This window comes from Lontra canadensis, unplaced genomic scaffold (assembly GCF_010015895.1).
Source record: "Lontra canadensis isolate GAN:19392208 unplaced genomic scaffold, GSC_riverotter_1.0 scaffold99, whole genome shotgun sequence".
In the NCBI taxonomy this organism is placed as follows: domain Eukaryota; kingdom Metazoa; phylum Chordata; class Mammalia; order Carnivora; family Mustelidae; genus Lontra; species Lontra canadensis.
The window spans coordinates 5,471,416-5,488,052 of NW_022631093.1; the positions used below are offsets into that span (position 1 = coordinate 5,471,416).

General features: G+C 46.2%; 1 protein-coding gene across 1 annotated transcript in view; it reads right to left on the reverse strand.

Moving 5' to 3' along the window:
• The window catches only part of TRPC7 (transient receptor potential cation channel subfamily C member 7), a 149,758-nt gene that overhangs the window by 52,274 nt on the left and 80,847 nt on the right, over positions 1-16,637 (reverse strand). The window contains exon 5 of the mRNA XM_032837670.1: positions 2,401-2,565. Within this exon, the coding sequence (XP_032693561.1) occupies positions 2,401-2,565 (165 nt within the window). The remainder of the gene's footprint in view (positions 1-2,400; positions 2,566-16,637) is intronic.

Sequence of the window (16,637 nt, forward strand, 5' to 3'; positions counted from 1 at the left end):
GCAGGTGTCATAAGGTGGTTAGAATATGAAGCTCCTGGGATGACACTGGCTTTTTCATAGATGTATTACACAGGTATAAAGTGATCCCTTGGGAGAAGGGAGGCTAGCACATTAACAGATTTCTCCACTGTGCCCCTTTCCTTGGGAGGACCTTGTATTCTGGGCCTCAGGAGCCTTTGGAGAGGGGTAGTTTCTTCACATGGAAGATATGACCCTTTATAATCCCCAGTATATAATATCTTTGCCAAACTTGAAAAGATTTCTTTTGTAGTGGTGAAAGGAAAGACTAAAAATATCTTGGCTGTTTTTATCTGTCCTGTGGCTGCTTCAGAGTAACTTTGACAACCTAAGTTTCCCTCCTTAATGAAGGAATCTTCCCTCAGAATAAGCAGTGCCACCAAGAATGATCTCATGCCATAGACTAAGACTTGTCATTCCAACGTGGACACACCCTCCAATGTGTTGAACTCAGACTTACAGCCTAAAATGTACCCAGAAGGCACAAGTGGCTTAATGGCCAGCCCATATTTATCTGTAGTGCTCTTTTTTACTTTTTTACTGGGAGCTCCGTGAGCACCAAATGTCAAAAAGACATATATCTGAACAGAGGAGAGGAAGTCTCAGCCATTGGGCTAAATTTTCTTGCAAACATTTCTTCCAGAATGTTCTAAAAGACGACTGTTAGTGTGACACCTATGTTTCATGGTGGCATCAGTCTCCTGGATTTACTGGACCCCAAGAAAGTCCTCCCTCCTCATCCCATGCAATTTTTTTGGGGGGGTGCCATCACATCTGCATGATAGTGGCCAAGATGATTCTTCTTAGACCTACTGAAAATCTGAAAAATTTAGTCAACAACTGGAATATCATTTCTTCCTGAATATTTCCCTAGGCGACCAGGCCTGTGGAGGTAAACCAGTTTGCTGGTATTGGCTAGTCCCACTTTTCTGGTAGCTGTCACATTTGGTTTTAAAAACAAAAGTGAGGATTGTCATTGTTTTCTCTACCAAGTGGCTATTATTTTAATGAGTGACTGTCCTAAAAGTAGTTTGGGGCTCCTAGAGTATGGAGGTGAGTGTCCCTATCCATTGAGACTTTGGATGAAGTCAAGGACGTATTTCCAATGTGAAAACCTGTGCCTAGAACCAGTGACCTGCTCTAACCCAGCTTTAAATCTGGTTAGGCTTGTTTTACTCACTGTACTTTCTTCAGCTCATAATGAAAGACAGAAAAAAATGCCTTCATTTACATGTGTATCATTTGGGGAATTCTGATTTAGAAATCCATGGCATGGCAGACTGTCAAAGAAACAAAATCTTCAGTAGATGTAAAGTTGAACACCACAAATACTGTTTGAGGACTTTTTAAGACCCATTTTACATAAGGAGTCCTAACCTGTCTCTATGGAACACATCTTACTCGAAGGCAGTGAATTCACTGCGTTATCTGGTAAGGTGGCCTCGTCAGCAGCCCTCAGGTCTTGGGCCCATCATCCTGGCATGAGTTCCCTCTTACTGGAGTTGGCAAGAGGTTCTATTTTTGTTAACCACATTAGCTGATCAGATTCCCTGTGGAATCATTTCTCCATGATTTTGTCCTATAGTTGCTAACTCTTGCCTGAACCTAGAGAGAGTGCCATGGCTTTCTGTGGCTTCAATCAGATGGCTGGGCAGTAGGGACGGTGGAGCGGGAAGTGGGGAAAGTTCCGTTCCCTCTGTTAGCAGCAGGCAACAGACACTCCCCTTCCCTGTGAGAAAAGAGCCCAGCTCTGCACCTTTCCAGCTCTCCCTCTCTTTCCTTTGTCTTTTCCTTCTTGCGACCCAATTAGCTGCCCGTGTGGGCCAGAGCCTAATCAAGGAAGCCAGGGAAACTGGGACGACATGGAGATGGGGCTTCAGAGCCCAGCATGAGCTGTATTTGACTCTCAGTCTATTAGCTATTTCTCTTTTCTGAACCTACTTCATAAAGTATATGCGTCATAATGTAATTGGGGGAGTGAAATCAGATCTTCCATGAGAAGGGGTTAGCCAAAAGAAAGAGCTCAATAATGTCGCCTATTCCTGTGGTCATTATCGTGGTGATTACTGTGAGTGTAGAGGACATGTCTAGGATATGGCATAATTAGAGGAGCAAAAGTGCCCGTATTTCCTCTCTCTTCCTTTACTGATCAGATTATGCCTCATGTATCTTAAATGTCCCAGATTATCACTTCTCTCTGTTTTAGAGAAATAATGGAAAAAAGCAGGTCTGTGTGGTTTCCTACTTTTGCTAAGTATCTCAAAACTCTTTTCTCTGGACACGGGAAACACTTAGCCATTGCTCTGAGCCCGTGGTCTCCAGGTCATGCTAAGGAGAGAGAAGCAGTCACCGCAGACGACATGCACCTTAAGCAGTCTGTACCTTGCTGCACGGAGCAATCCAATAGGCTATGGCGAGAAAAGGGAGGCCTAGGGAGACTCCAAAGACAGCCAGGAATTTCACAGCGATAGACTGTTGACGTAAGCCTGAGAGATTTTCATACCACATGGTAAGCAATTGCTGCTGACAGTTAGGATGAGCAACGAACTGTAAAAACAAAACAAAAACAAAAACAAAACGCAAACAGGAAAATGGCATCGGTAGCACTTGAACAGTAGAGGACCTCCAAGTAGCTAGGGGCCGAGCTGTTTTACCTGGGGCATGGCCTGATGCTAGGGCAGAGCAGCACTTAGGTCCCCAGGGGGGACCCTTCTGGCCTGAGGACGCTGGGTGTGGTGGCACTGTGCTCAGAGGCCTCCCGACTGGCTGCATCAGTGCTTGGCACTTATCTTGGGCAGAGTTCAGTTTTGAGGCAGCGTGAGTCATGAGTGGAGCAGGAATGGGGTTCTGGAGTCCCACTTGGGTTTGAAATTTGCTCCTCTGTTTCCTCGCCACGTGACCTTGGGCCACGTATGCACCTACTGTGAGCTTCGGTCTCGTTTGTGAAACAGCCTGTTGTCTTTAGGATTAAGTGAGTTTGTAGAAGTGTTTCCCTCTCTTTTCCTGTACTGGCTAAGGAAAGGGCTTGCCGTGTTTCTAGAGGGCACGTTAAAACTGATTATTTCCCCAGTGGGCTTCTATGAGGTCGGCTTGGGTGCATAGAACCTCTTGTGGCCTGCCAGAGCACTGACACTCAGTATCCCTCGTGCGGCAGCTTCTCCCTGCTGCCTCCCTCCCTTCAGACTGCGCTGTCCTGATGTCCCAGTTACAAGACAGACCTTGGCTGGCCGTTTGGTATTGAGTGACCTCACCCCTTCTGGATATCCCTTATGGGGCTGGGCAGAGAACCCTGACTTAAACTGGCCTATCAGTCCCCTCACCTGGGCCTTTGAGACTGATGGATGGAGACAGTTTATTTCCCAGGAGTTAACAAGTGATCTTGGGAGAGGTGGGTAACCATGTTCCTCTGTGGACTAAGTGGTAAAACAAGCCAGGTAAAAAGAAAGAAGAATGATGTTGGGCAGGAAAGAGGCTCAGATAGTGTGTGCCCTCCCTTAGGCCTGGCGCCACTCCGCACACGTGGTACGTGAGACGCACTTCTGTTCATGCAGGGAGTCTTCCTTGTTCTACTCTGTCCGGCAGGTTGGCTTGGGCTGCTGCAGCCGGACAGCATTTCCCTGCAGATATTTGCTGCCATTTGGCCACGTGTTTAGTTGATTTTGAGTCTTGGTCAGTGGAAATGGGCAATAGGCAATATTTAAGTAAAATTTATGGGAATGAAGTTGACATTTTTACTCATTACTTTATTTTCCCCCTGAGACGGGAGGAAGCCATTGAATGCTTTTGGTAGCCCTGCTCTTTGGCCCTGCTCAGGATGGCCCTGCATCCACAGACTGGAGCAGACATGCTGGGCATTCTTCAAAGGGTCTGACTTTTCCTCTGATTACCCTGGAGCATAATATGCCAAATTTCATACCATTTGCCTCATTGGTATTGTGCGGACATGTGCAGTAGCATTAAGGGGACATGAGCAATGATTTTGAGGAAATGTAAAAACATTTCCTTTTCATTATAAGAATAGTGTAAATACCGTTTTAAAACATTCTCAGTGCAAATTGCAGCATGTTCTTATTGCCAGTTTTTGGGAACTCAAGGCAGCAGCCAGGTCATATGTGAAGACACTATCAAAGTTTTATGTGGCCATGCGGCAACCCCTGATGATACCAGTCCTCAGACATTAGTGACAATGAAGACTTTTTGGTAGCATTATTGGACCCACAGCAAGCACTGTGGTCTTTCCCTCTAAGGACGAGTGCTATGGATCCTCCTCAGCCTTGGGTGAGACTCGCTAGGCCAGCAGGTGACAGGATTTGCTGTGCCCGTTTTGACTCACAGCAGAGTAGAGCAAGCTACAGAAACCCATGTGGGTGTTTTAGTAATGGCCAGCTTTCTGGGAGCTGAGGCCCCTCAGAGGGATGGCGGGTGGGAAAGGGAGACAGCCAGTTTTGTTTTTTTGATAGCCAGCCTTCTCTGGGTGCTGAAAGGGATCTGCTCTGGAGAAACTCACAGTCTGATTAGAAGGTGGGACGTCTGCTCCTGAACTAGCACAAGACCATTTGGCTCACCCCGTGGCTCCTTGTGCTGTAGCTGCTCTGGAAGGACTCCAGGGCTGAGCCCCTTTGTTGGTCTCTCTGTATCCTGGGAGAGAGTCAGCCCAAGCTTTTACTCCTGTCTCCTACAGATAAGTTGGCACAATAGATTCAGCAGTGGGGCTAGAGGGGATGAAATGCTGAGGCAGAACACAATGGGGGCCATTTCCTCTCTCTCTTCCCTGCCTCAGAGGAAGACAGTGGTCACAACTAAAACAAGGGGTCTCTCTTGAGTCTTCTTCTGATTAGACATGTGTTAATTTTTATAGCTGCAGTTCTTCCCCCATAATAAAACAATCCAGCTCCAAACACGATATTAATTTACAGACAGATTTTATAGTGTTTGGCTCCCAGAAAGCTGGCAGCAACTAACAGCTGAAGCTCGGATTATTTATCTTTATATGGGCACTTTTCTATCCTTGTGGTAGGCTTTGGAAATTCAGTGTGTAGCAAAGGAGTTTTTCCACTGTGCTTTTGAAGCACAGAGATATCATCTGTGATCGCAGGAAGACGAGAGCACCATGAGGATGCCATCAGGACACAACAGTCTAACCAAAAGGACACTCAGCTAGGAACAAAGACAGGAACAATTCCTGCAGGGTGAGGTGGGAGGTGAGGAGGTGAACAGGGGAAGGATTTTCAGAAGTAGGGTCAGAAAGGAATGGACGAAAGAAAAGCCCACAGCTAGACTAGAATGGGAACACAGAAAATCAGTGTTGTCCTGAGTTTGCTTTCTGTGGCATCTGGCTCACAAGAGGATGGACGACACCAAGGGCTTTGCCCAGGCCATTCTCACCCCAAACCATCATGGTCTGAGTGTGGTACACTTTTTATGGAGGTTCTTCACAGAAAGAACTGATGAGAACACCTCAGTTTTCTCATCAGTGTGATTCCCACTCTTCATGGCAGGGAGTTCCTGATGGCCTGGGACTGAGAATCTGTTATGGTGGGCTTACGTGAAGCTGAGCGGCCTCTTCAGAGAAAATCAGTCCAGCACGTCCACGACCAGACGTGTGTAGAAAAAAATAAATCCAGCCACCTGGCGGACTGGGCAGAGAACTGGGGCAGGAGGGGGAAGCTGAGGCAAGTAAAGCTGCAGACTAAGTGGGAGCTCTGAGCCAGAGCTCATCTACCATGGACAAGGAGATGGCTGGAAAACAGGAACTGAGAGTCAGGAGGGACTAGCAATCATGTGGCTGCCGGTTTTTGAGTCCATGTCATGCCAGTTATCCTAGTGGCTCATTTGACCAGCATTCATGGTTCATATAACAAGTTATACCCAAAGCTACTTTTCTGTTAAGATCTCACCTAAGCATCTTATTCCTTCTAGCCCTGGTGACATAGTGAGATGACAGTGCTGGCATACTGGTTCAGTATTGGCTGTTATTCTGCTTTTATTTGATCTGTGGGCTGTACTTCTCCTTTTGTAGCCCAAAGGAGAACCATTCCCTTTACTGTCTCCCTGCTTTATATTCACTCACAAGGAAATAGCTCATGTTGTAAGAGTACATAGTTGTTTAAGAGATCCAAACATTCCTTAACTAACTAACTAAACTAACTATTTTTAGGGCTGTCTTATGGCATGCTTGTGCCCTTGGGCCAGATACTTCGATCACAGCAGGGTCGAAGACTTTCCTCATGTAGGGTGGGTAAGGGCATGGACCTGGTACCTGGCTTCCTGGGTTCAAGTCCCGGTCCTTCCACTTGCTGGCCCTATGCTCTCAAGTCATTGCCTTAGCTTCCCTCTTCTGGAAATGAAGCTGATCATGAGGATTAAGTAAGTTAGTATATGTAAAGTGCTTAGAATAGTACCTGGTAAATAGTAAGCACTGTATTAGTATGCAATAAATAAAAGTAAGCCCATGACTCTGCTTTCCTTGCCTATTTTCTCTGTCCCTCTTCCTCTGTTTCTCTCTTCCTTTCTCCTACTCTCTACAGCTCTCCCTCACTCTCCTGTCTTTATTCTTGTCTGCACCTGGTGTGAGCAGACAGATTCTTGAAGTGTTGGTATCTCTGCAAAGGGCCATGTCCTCTCACATGGGTGAGGCCACTCCCTCTCTAGCCAGTCCCTCCTGCCCCACCCTCCACTGAAAGCGCAGCTTGATTTATCCATGCAATTAGCTCCAAATGGGCTGGTCTCTGCTGGGTAGGTAGGGTCACTATCAAGTGTATTCTGCACCCTGATACCCATCTACCAGTTGTAGAGCTCTCCATCCCTGAGGCACTCCCTCCTTAGTGCCCCTCCTCTCTACTGCCTTAAAAGCTTTTCAGTCCTGCATTTTGCACTTTTCACACGGAGGAATAGAGGACTACATTTGAGCTCAGAGGCTTTGAGACTGTGTGATTTCCATATCCTGTAAGCACAGGTTTTTCCCTCGGACACCAAGTCTCATTTATAGAGTGGTGAGATGTGGGAAGGCATGATTTGATAAGCTGAAGAATAACTTAGCTAGAACAAAATTTATAAAATCCAGTGCCTATAGATAAAAGGACTTTCTTTTATACAGATAAACCATCAGAGGGCCCAGTGATGGCTGATATGACTGTGTTCAAGATTTTCCACTTAGCTCAACACTGGCATTTGCTTATAGAAACTGTTTTCCCTGGAAACTGTCTATGTACACAAAGGGAGACAGACACTGTCTCAAGCTATAGTCACCAAGTGGGTTTTCTTAGTGTGGACCATCCACGGGAATTAGAATAATTCTGTGGTGCCATTTTTTGTTTGGAGCATCTCGTGGGATTGGGTTCAGTGGTGCTAATGTTTTTCCTTCCCATTCTATCTTGGTAAAGCTCTCAAGTCTGGGAAGTTGAGGAGGGAAGAAGAGAAATGGAAGTGTCAGTCATTGACTGGTGGTGGGTCATTTGTTTGTTCATTCACTTTGCAAACTTGTCCTTGGTGCTCCCTCTCACTGGGCACTCTGGCTACTAGCACTGGAAGTACAGAGAGAGCTTGCACTCCTTGTCCACGTAGAGCTCTTGGCCCTGTGACTCTGGAGGTGGAACAGGGTCTTGGAATAACATACGCAGCTGGGTCTGGAGTAGGCCCTCCCTGACGGGTGAGTGGATTACACTGAACAATCATCCCACGAGTGGGTGTGCTTGGTGGCCTTTCTCCGTGAGACCTAATAGTGAGAGCCCCACAGCCTTGGCACAGCTAGTTGGCTTTGTCTCCACTGATGACTTTTAGCTTGCTCTTCTCTGTGCCAGCAGTTAGCAGAGCGGTTGCATTCACAGGCTCTAAGGCTGGCCCAGGCAGGTTCAAATCCCAGATCTGCCATTTCCTAGCTGTGTGACCTTGGGCAAGCCACTTCCTGGCTCCTAGTTTCGTAGTCCAAGAGAGGTGGCAAAAGTCTGTTGAGTGCCCCAAACGTGGCCTGGCACTCAGTATTAAAGGTGTTACTAGGGGCGCTTGGGTGGCTCAGTCAGTTAATAAGCCTTTCCCTTTGGGCTCAGGTCATGATCCCAGGGTCCTGAGATTGAGCCCCGCATCGGGCTCTCTGCTCAGCGGGGAGCCTGCTTCCCTCTCTCTCTCTGCCTGCCTCTCTGCCTACTTGTGATCTCTCTCTCTGTCAAATAAATAAATAAATAAAATCTTTAAAAAAAAAAAAAGGTATTACTGCTGGTGATGTTTTTATTACCACTTCTACTCCCCCCCACCCCAGGGATGTCTGAGTAGTTCTCTTGGCTCTTCTCCTTGCTGAGTTTATGCCATCAGCAGAGGACTGAGTAGCCATGGTGTTTTTAGATTTAAAAATTCCTGAAGAATTTAGTATGCTCAACTGTAATGAAAAAAAGCAGAAAATGCCATTGTTGTATTAAGTTTTAAATCGGTGGAGCGTTCTGGTATGGAACCAACATTGTCACCATGCTCATGGGACCTGTTTATTTAGCCTTGGTGCTCCCTAGTGGCCACCACAAGAGGGTAATCCAAGATAGTTCTGTGGATGGTGGTAGGAGCGAGAAAAGAAAGGTGTGGGGCTTGGAACTCTGGAAGGGGGATCCAAAAAATTACACCTCTTTCAAGGAGCCTGTCAGCAGCGGCAGCAAAGTAAAAAATTTTGAAGTCATGGCTTGAGTGTTTCTTGCTATTAATTATCGAGGACCTACTACATGAAGGAATTTTAGTTTTGTTAGCTATAATCTTCACAGTAACCCTCCAGAGAATGGATGTTTACACATCCTTGTATACCAATGAATATGTGCTTTCCTCCCCATCTCACAGGTGAGGGAGCGGAGGCTGAATCACCACAAGTTGCCCACAGTACCACTGCTAGAAACTGGTTCCAACTTGGGTCTTTCTGACTCCAAAGCCTGAGGTCTATGTAGTGCACTAAGCTCCTTCTGGAATGCTCTGGATCTGGTCAGTTTGAACTTTAGTCCTTCCTGGTCTTAGTTCTCTGTCATAAATAAAACAATAAAAAGCTAACATTTATTGAGCACTCATAGGGATTGGGCTTTGTGGTAAGGACATTGCAAACATTTTCTCCTTGAATCCTTTTAACACAGTGAGGTGGAAAGTGTTATGCTCATTATAAAGCTGGTGGTACTATCACTGTTCACGTCTGACTCCAGAGTCAACATTCTTAACCATTTCCTTGTATTGCCTCTCCTGGGGGACATCTCCTGCATCTCTTCTAGGTCAGGTCACTGTCTCGTTCTATCTGCCGAGTGGGAGGGCATCTCTGTGAGCCTCCAGATTGCAGATGTGCCCCAGAGATGTGCATATGGTTTTTCAGCCAGAGTTTTGGGTGTCTCTTTTTACTCTGTGGCAGTGGGCTATGTCCTCCTGGAGGGCAGGGGGGCAGTTGATCTCTGACTGGCTTCTTCAGAGCAGTGGAAGTTCTGTGCTAGTCTCCCGTCTGCTCCATTCGCACTGTTTGGGATGGATGGAGCCATGGAGGCATAGATGGAGGGGATTTTAATTGGGGAGAAAGGAAGCAAGTGAAAGGGAATGAAAGGAAGAAAAGAGAAGCAGAGAAGAGGAGAGCAATGGAAGGGAGAGTCGGGGGTGAGTTTCAAGTCTGACTTCCAGCTGCAGTTCCAACTTGACTCCAACTCTTTTCCTTTGCATTCCTAGGCTCTGGCCTGACTCTGGCAGCACTCTTCCAGAGCCTGCCCCAAGTTTGACCCTCATTGAGCCTTTGCTCAAGATGTCTCTGCTCCCTGGCATGCTTTCCCTCTCATTACCACTGTCCAGGTTTTGTTCAGCTCACTCTCTCTTTCCTGAAAGCCCACCCAGTGAGAATCTCTCTTCCTCTCCTCTCCTCCAATTCTCGGTCTCTCCCTTTTGTCATAGTGATATGCCTGGATGATCCTCTACCAGAGAGAAAACTCCTCCTGGATGGCTCCAGTGGACCTTTAGCATGGTACTCAGTGAATGGGTACACAGGTGGTGCCATTAGCATGAGTAAATGGCACAGCTAGAAGTTGTGTTCAGACTGCAAATCTGGAACCATCTACAGGACCAGAGTGGCCTTCCTTACTCATTGTCCCTGTCGTTTGGCAGATTCTCAGCACATCTGGCTATGTCACCACATCTGGAAGGTGCACATAGGTACAAAAGGCTGAAAGTTTCCTTGTTCTTCAAGGCAGATAAATGACCGAATTCATGTCTTGAGTGAATTTGTTTTCACTGTACAAGTGCCAGGAGACAGGAAAACAATGATGACAACAACTTGCTTCATTACCAAAGGCAGTCAAGCTGGGCATTTTAAGATCTTATCAGGGAAAAATTCATACCCTCATCTGGAGGGGAGCTACCTGGGAAATGAGCCAACAAGGGAGATTGGTATGGGAGCTCAGGTAAAGGGGATTTATGCTTCTTTGTTTCATATGCATCGCTTCGCCACGCTGCCTCCCTGTCCTTACCTTTTTGCAGTACCACTTGGAAAATGCTCCTTTTTCTGGCTACTTGAGTGTCTTTCAGTCCTCCCCCTCATATCTGGGCAAATCCATTTGGATGCCTGTACAGATGTCTCGCACTCGATTCTGGGCCCCCTTCCTCCTCCTCCACTGTGCTCCCACAAGCTTAACCAGCCCTGGCGTGCTTCTTCGTTATTCCTACAGCCAAGTGTCCCGCCAGGCAGCCAGCTCCTCCCCGAGCCATCCTGCAAGTCCACTGTGTGGCGAAAGGAGATGGCTACTTCTGAAGGCTCTTCCCTCCCATGAAGATTTGTTATCATCTGTTCAATTGAATAGCTTGCTCCATTGTTCTCTGTTCCACTTTTCTAGGGGCAGCAGGACATAAAAAACTCTCCCCCGCCTCAAAATAAGCAGTCCTCCAATTTTATAGACCAACTAGAATGACACAAATGGCGAGTACTCTGAACACTGAGCGCTCTGAGCACTGTGCCTGAGACTTAGCAGCCTCTTAGCAGAGACAGAATGGTTTTCTCATGGAGACTTCTGTTCATGAACAGCCTGTGCTTTAGTCTGTAGGGGCAGAAACCTGAGCAAATGGTGCCGGACTTCCCCAGAGCTGTGCGTGAGCTTTTTCCCGAGTGCAGGTACAAGGCCAAGGGCCTTGGCCGCCCTCCTGGAGGCGAATGCTAAGTGCATGATTTGCCGGTGCCCACCAGGAGTCCTCCCACAGCACCGAGCGCACAGGTGGCTGACAAAGTCACGGGGTTTCCAATCTGACTTCACTCTCACGGTCAGAGTCCCACTGTGGGCTCCAGATGACTGCCTCTGCTCTCACTGCGCCAGACACCACACTCCAAACCTGGGTGGGGACTCCGGCCTCGCCTCTTAGGGTTATGCCCTAGCCTGAAACCTCAGGAGAAATGGAAGCAGTGTCTAGCAGACCTTCTTGGATTGTCTTCTTGGGCCTTCCTCTCCAGCCAAGCTGCTCCCCACACTGTTCCCAAACATGGCCCGTGTAGCCTACCCACCTGTGTTCATCCTGCTCCTCTGTGATTCACTTCCTAATCAGCCTTTGGGACCCAGATTTCCACTTTCGTGTCCTGTCAAGCCCCTCAGCCCCCTGAGATGTTTTGGACTCCCCTGGGTCTTGTTCTATGGCCCACTCACTTGGCGGTGACAGCTGAAGGGTCACGTTGTGAAGAGCTATTGTATTGTGTTGACATCTTCTCTCTCCTGCTGTTTTTAAGCTCTTTGAAGGAAGCAGCTGTCTTTGTATCCCCAAGGATGTGCAGCCTTAAGTTTTACACATAATAGGTGCTCATAATAGCAACACCTGTTGAGTGATGAGTTGCATGCTCTTCTGGAGCCTGTGAGGTTTGCTCCATGCTTTTCTCTGTGACTCATCATTTCAGCATAATTTCTAAATATAACAAATTCTGTATTACTCAGGGTCTGATGAACATTTAACTATCTTCACATCTTTGCTAGAAGGCAAACGGGGAGAGGTGATGCAGACTAAACCTGGCTTCTGTTTTCTTGCGCAGGAGAGGATTGAAACATGAGACTAAAGCAGGGCTTGAGGCTTATCTTCTGGATCAGATGAGGATTGTTTAATCTCTGGATATGCCATTACCGCTGTAAGCTGGCACCAACTAAGAAATAGTCACAAAATAATAATAATTATTTTAATAAAGAACAGTAGATGTCTACTGAGCATCTGTTCTGTGTCAGGCTTTGTCCTTAACAGTCACCATATTATTTAACCCTCCCTTCACTTCCTTGAGATAGATGGCTACTGTTACATTCTTATTTTAAGTATGGAAGTATGAGACACAGAAATTCAGTAACTTGGCCGTAGCCACAAAGGTGACTGTGACATGATCTTGACCTGAAGCCAGGCCAGTCTGACTCCAAAGACAGTGTTTTGTACTGTTCTTCTATCTTTCCACAAGGTAGATTTTTGATGAGGCAGGTGTGCCAAAGCGTGAGGGAGCATGATGATTTTTCCAAGCCTACAGGGGCCCGGGGGCCTTATGATTTAAGATGCTGTTAGAGCTCTCATCTTTTTCTGCTTGTGTCAGTGGGTCAGCCAACTCCCAGTGGAGATAAAAATCCAGAATACACAAGGGGAAGGCTCGAAGCCAGTTTCCTCGACAACTTTATCTTCCTAAAAGGAGTAAGTCATCACACAGAAGATAAAATCCTGGGCGCTCTCTCTCGCCTACACACAGGAGCAGCGGCTGATTCAGCAGTGGCTCCCTGCCTGGTCACCACTTGGCCAAGAACTAGGTTAATGTGAAGGCCACCTAGGTCCAGATTTACACCCTTGAAAAGTATCCTTACTTCTGGGAGTTTTTCTCTCTGTCTTTCCATAACATTAACCTTATTTCCTGCTCTTCTTCTTTCCAGCACCAGCCTGGTCAACAAAGTTAACCCTAGTGTAGACAGTGTTCAAGTTCCTTCTCACGTACTTCTGGGCCTTATGCAAACAATAGGGGGTATCTATGATGAACACCCTCTCCCCAGTAACTACCATAATTCTCTAGAATTACTAGCACGCAGGCAACTTTTAAGGGATGTTTCCTAATTCTCGATTTCACATTTCCCATTTCTGTCATCCGATACCTTAAGGGACATTGTTACTTGACAGAGATCCTGGCACATACCTTAGCCAGCTACTTAGTACAGGTTGCTTTCTTTTTCTCGTAGTATTGGTGCCTTCTCTGTCACCCAGGCTCCCAGTTGCTTCTTTCACTTCTCTGGGAAATGTGCAGATTTATCACGCCCTAAACACTGGGAAACATGCAGTGTTTATTTCTGGTGAAGGCATGTTCTGGTCATGCAGGTGACTGCTGGATGTCATTCTTACATGTCAAATGACAGGTATGAATATTCAGCAACCAATGCGAAGGTCCTCTTGACACTTCTGTTTAGTATTTGAAGAGGCAGTAGTCCTCCTTGTCATTCAGGTGTCAACCGCCAAGACACACACATAAATATAAAAGTTCTTGTATGTGTGTGTACATATATATATATATACACACACACACATATATAAGTTTATATATATGTTTATATATATATATATATATGTTCTTGATGGGTTAATTTTAGTCTTACTTTGAGTGCTGGTTTTTAAACAGCCCATGGCCGTCACATTTTTTCCTTCTTTCAGAATGTTCATATTCTTCAGAAGTAGAAACGGAGTCTTATAAATGACTGTGGTATGTTTAAGGTCACATCTGTGTATGCATATATTTACATCTGTCTTTCTGTCCATCCAACCAGCCAGCCAGCCATCATTTATCCATCCATCCGGAAAATACCCACTGAGCCAGATACCAGGAACACAAAAGTTAAAAATAATGTTCTGGCTTTCATGACCCTCAAAGTCTAGTCAGGGAGACAGGTCAGCAGGCAAATTCATTGTAGCTCAGTCAGTGCTATAGCAGGGGTTAGATCAGGATGCCATGAAAGAGCAGAGAAGAAGCACCCATCCCAAAAAGGCACGTGGAGGGACCGTGAGGGAAGACTTTCTAGAGGAGGAAGGTTTCTTGAGTTGAGCTGCGTAGCCTATTAGCAGGCTATCAAGAGAGTCAGGAAGGTCATGCTAAAGAGAAGGAGTTGCAAAGATTTTGGAGCTCCAAAGTCAGATAGATCCTGTTTTAAATCTTGACTCTGCCTCTCAGCCAGATCTTTTTCACTGGACAGTGGGGATGACGATATTGAAAGTGCGGTGACTGAGAGCAATCAAAAACACTTGGTATGGTGAAGGGCACAGATTAAGCACTTAATAGATTGTTATTGTTATTCAGAGCCTGGTATGTCAGGAGAAATACAGGTAGCTTGAGGTAGGATGTCTTTTGGGGAGCAGTGGAAGATAGGAGCCCCTCAGGAGTCTAGCATCACCCCAAGATGGAGACTAAGCATGCCTCAGAGGAACAGGATGCCTTAGGAGCTAGCAAGAGTTGTAACAGTCTTTCTTTTATTTGTAGATTTATGGGCCAGAGGCCCATGATGTAGATTGTATGTGCACACACACTTGTCACTGCTTCTCCCCCTGCTGCACTCCCACTTACCAAAGAGCAGAACAACATCATTGAAATTACAGCATCAGACAGTCTCAAAAGGCTCCAGAGGCACCTGATTCATGGAACCTGCCCAGCAGACGATGATAATTTATTGTGATATCCAGGGTTCTGTTTGCAGCTCCTTTAAATGTTAATGATCAATAATGTAATTATAATGAGGAAAGTTTCTGGGCCAGTTGTGAGTTTAATTTAATTTATAAAGCCATCTGGAGCGTCACAGAATTCTTTTTATATTTCTTCCGGGCCAAATTTGATAGATTCTACTTGCTATAATGTCAAACATATAGTAAAGACACTACCCCAAGCTCTGAGAATCCCGAGAAGCCTAGTGACCCGAGGATGAGTCAGAGGGCACAAGAATGATGGTGGATTCTGTAATCTTCCCTCTCCTCAACTCCCCAAGAACAGAGAAGGGGCCAGTGAAACTGGGTTTCTGCTGAGAACTGAGCCACTTTCATCTGGACAAGAGGCCAGACCAATGACTACCCGCTATGGATAGAGAAAAAGAACATTTCTTCCCATGTCTCTGAGATTTTTGATAATCTGTTTCTTGAGTACTTCCAACCTGACACTCCTTTTTTCTCAGTGTGATGAAGCTCCACTAGCCTCCTTACCCTTCCTGAAACATACTAAGGCTTCACTTGACTGCCCTGGTCAAAATAGAAGTCTTCTCTCTGCCTACCAAACAGTCCCTTGCTCTCTCTTATCTGGCTTTATTTAGCTTTATATCACTTAGCAGCCGCCAGAATTTATACTATACATTTATTGTCTGTTACTGCCCTAGAATGTCAGCTCCATAAGGGCAAAGGAATTTTTTTTATTGCATTGTATCCATAGTACTCAGAACAGGGTCCAGTACATAGTAGGCTCTCAATATTTGTTGAGTTAGTGAATGAATGAATCTTCCAACTCATCTCCTTAACTACCATGTACCCCCCGCCCACCCCAAATAGGAACTCTCTTTTTTCCACCTGGGGTGTAATAAGACTTTTTTAAAGATGGTGACAGCAATATCTTCCATCTCACATATTCAGCAATGTGATAGAGGTGGGGTCTCTTTCTACTGCTGCTGAGGTTGGGCTAGTTCTCAGTGATCTGTTTGGATCAGTAGAATGTGGCAGAAGTGAAGCCACAGAACTTTCCAAGACTGGACCTTGGAGATCTTCAGCATCTCCCCTCACTCCAGGGGAAGCTCCCTCTTTAAAGGCAACTGCCTTGTAAAAGACCAGTTCCCTAAGATCACTGTACTGTTAGGGAGTGCCACATAGCCCGTGGGGTAGGGCAGGGGGATGGGGAGAGAGACAGAAAGAGAAGAGGAGGGGAAGAGAGAGAGAGAAACCAACCAATCAGCTAAGACTATATAAAAGGGCATTCAGGTGCCAGACATTTAAGTGAAGCCTTCTGGAATCTTCCATTGCAGCATAGCCACCAATTGAATACAACTGAGCAAATGACTCCAGCTGATGGCACTGTGGCCATAAGAACTTCTCCCTTGAGCCATGCCAGATTTCCTGACCCACAGAATTATAACCAGATAAAATGATTTGTTGTTTTTTTGAGCCAGTAAGTTCTGTGCACCAGAAGATAAATTGCACGCGTCTATTCACTTTCAGGCCCCAGTACTCTGTCTTGCCTCCTTTTCCCTGGGGTAGCTGGGCAGGAGCTCCCTCCACAGCTTTCACCTCTTCTGTGCTGGGATGCTCTTCCTCTCTTCTTCACAGAGGAAGAAGTGTCCCTCTTAATCACAGCTGACTGTCACCTGCATTCTTGACCTACCCTCCTGCCATTGGTCTATCTGAAATCTGGCCCCTGAACTCTGCTGCAATTGCTCTCTCAAAATCATGTTAATTTCCTTTGCTAATCAGACCCAAGAGTCCATTCTGTATCTTCCTTCCTTCTGACAGCTCTGTAGCCCAGATGCCACCTCCTGCCCATTGAGCTTTAGATGTCCCTGCCTTGATCCCCTCTGCATTGCTAGATGTCTGAATAACCTGCCCTGAAGATGAGCCCATCATGTTTTTCCAGCTGAAGGGTCATCCCGGCAGAATGAGTGGTGTTTTGCCTTCTACCTTCT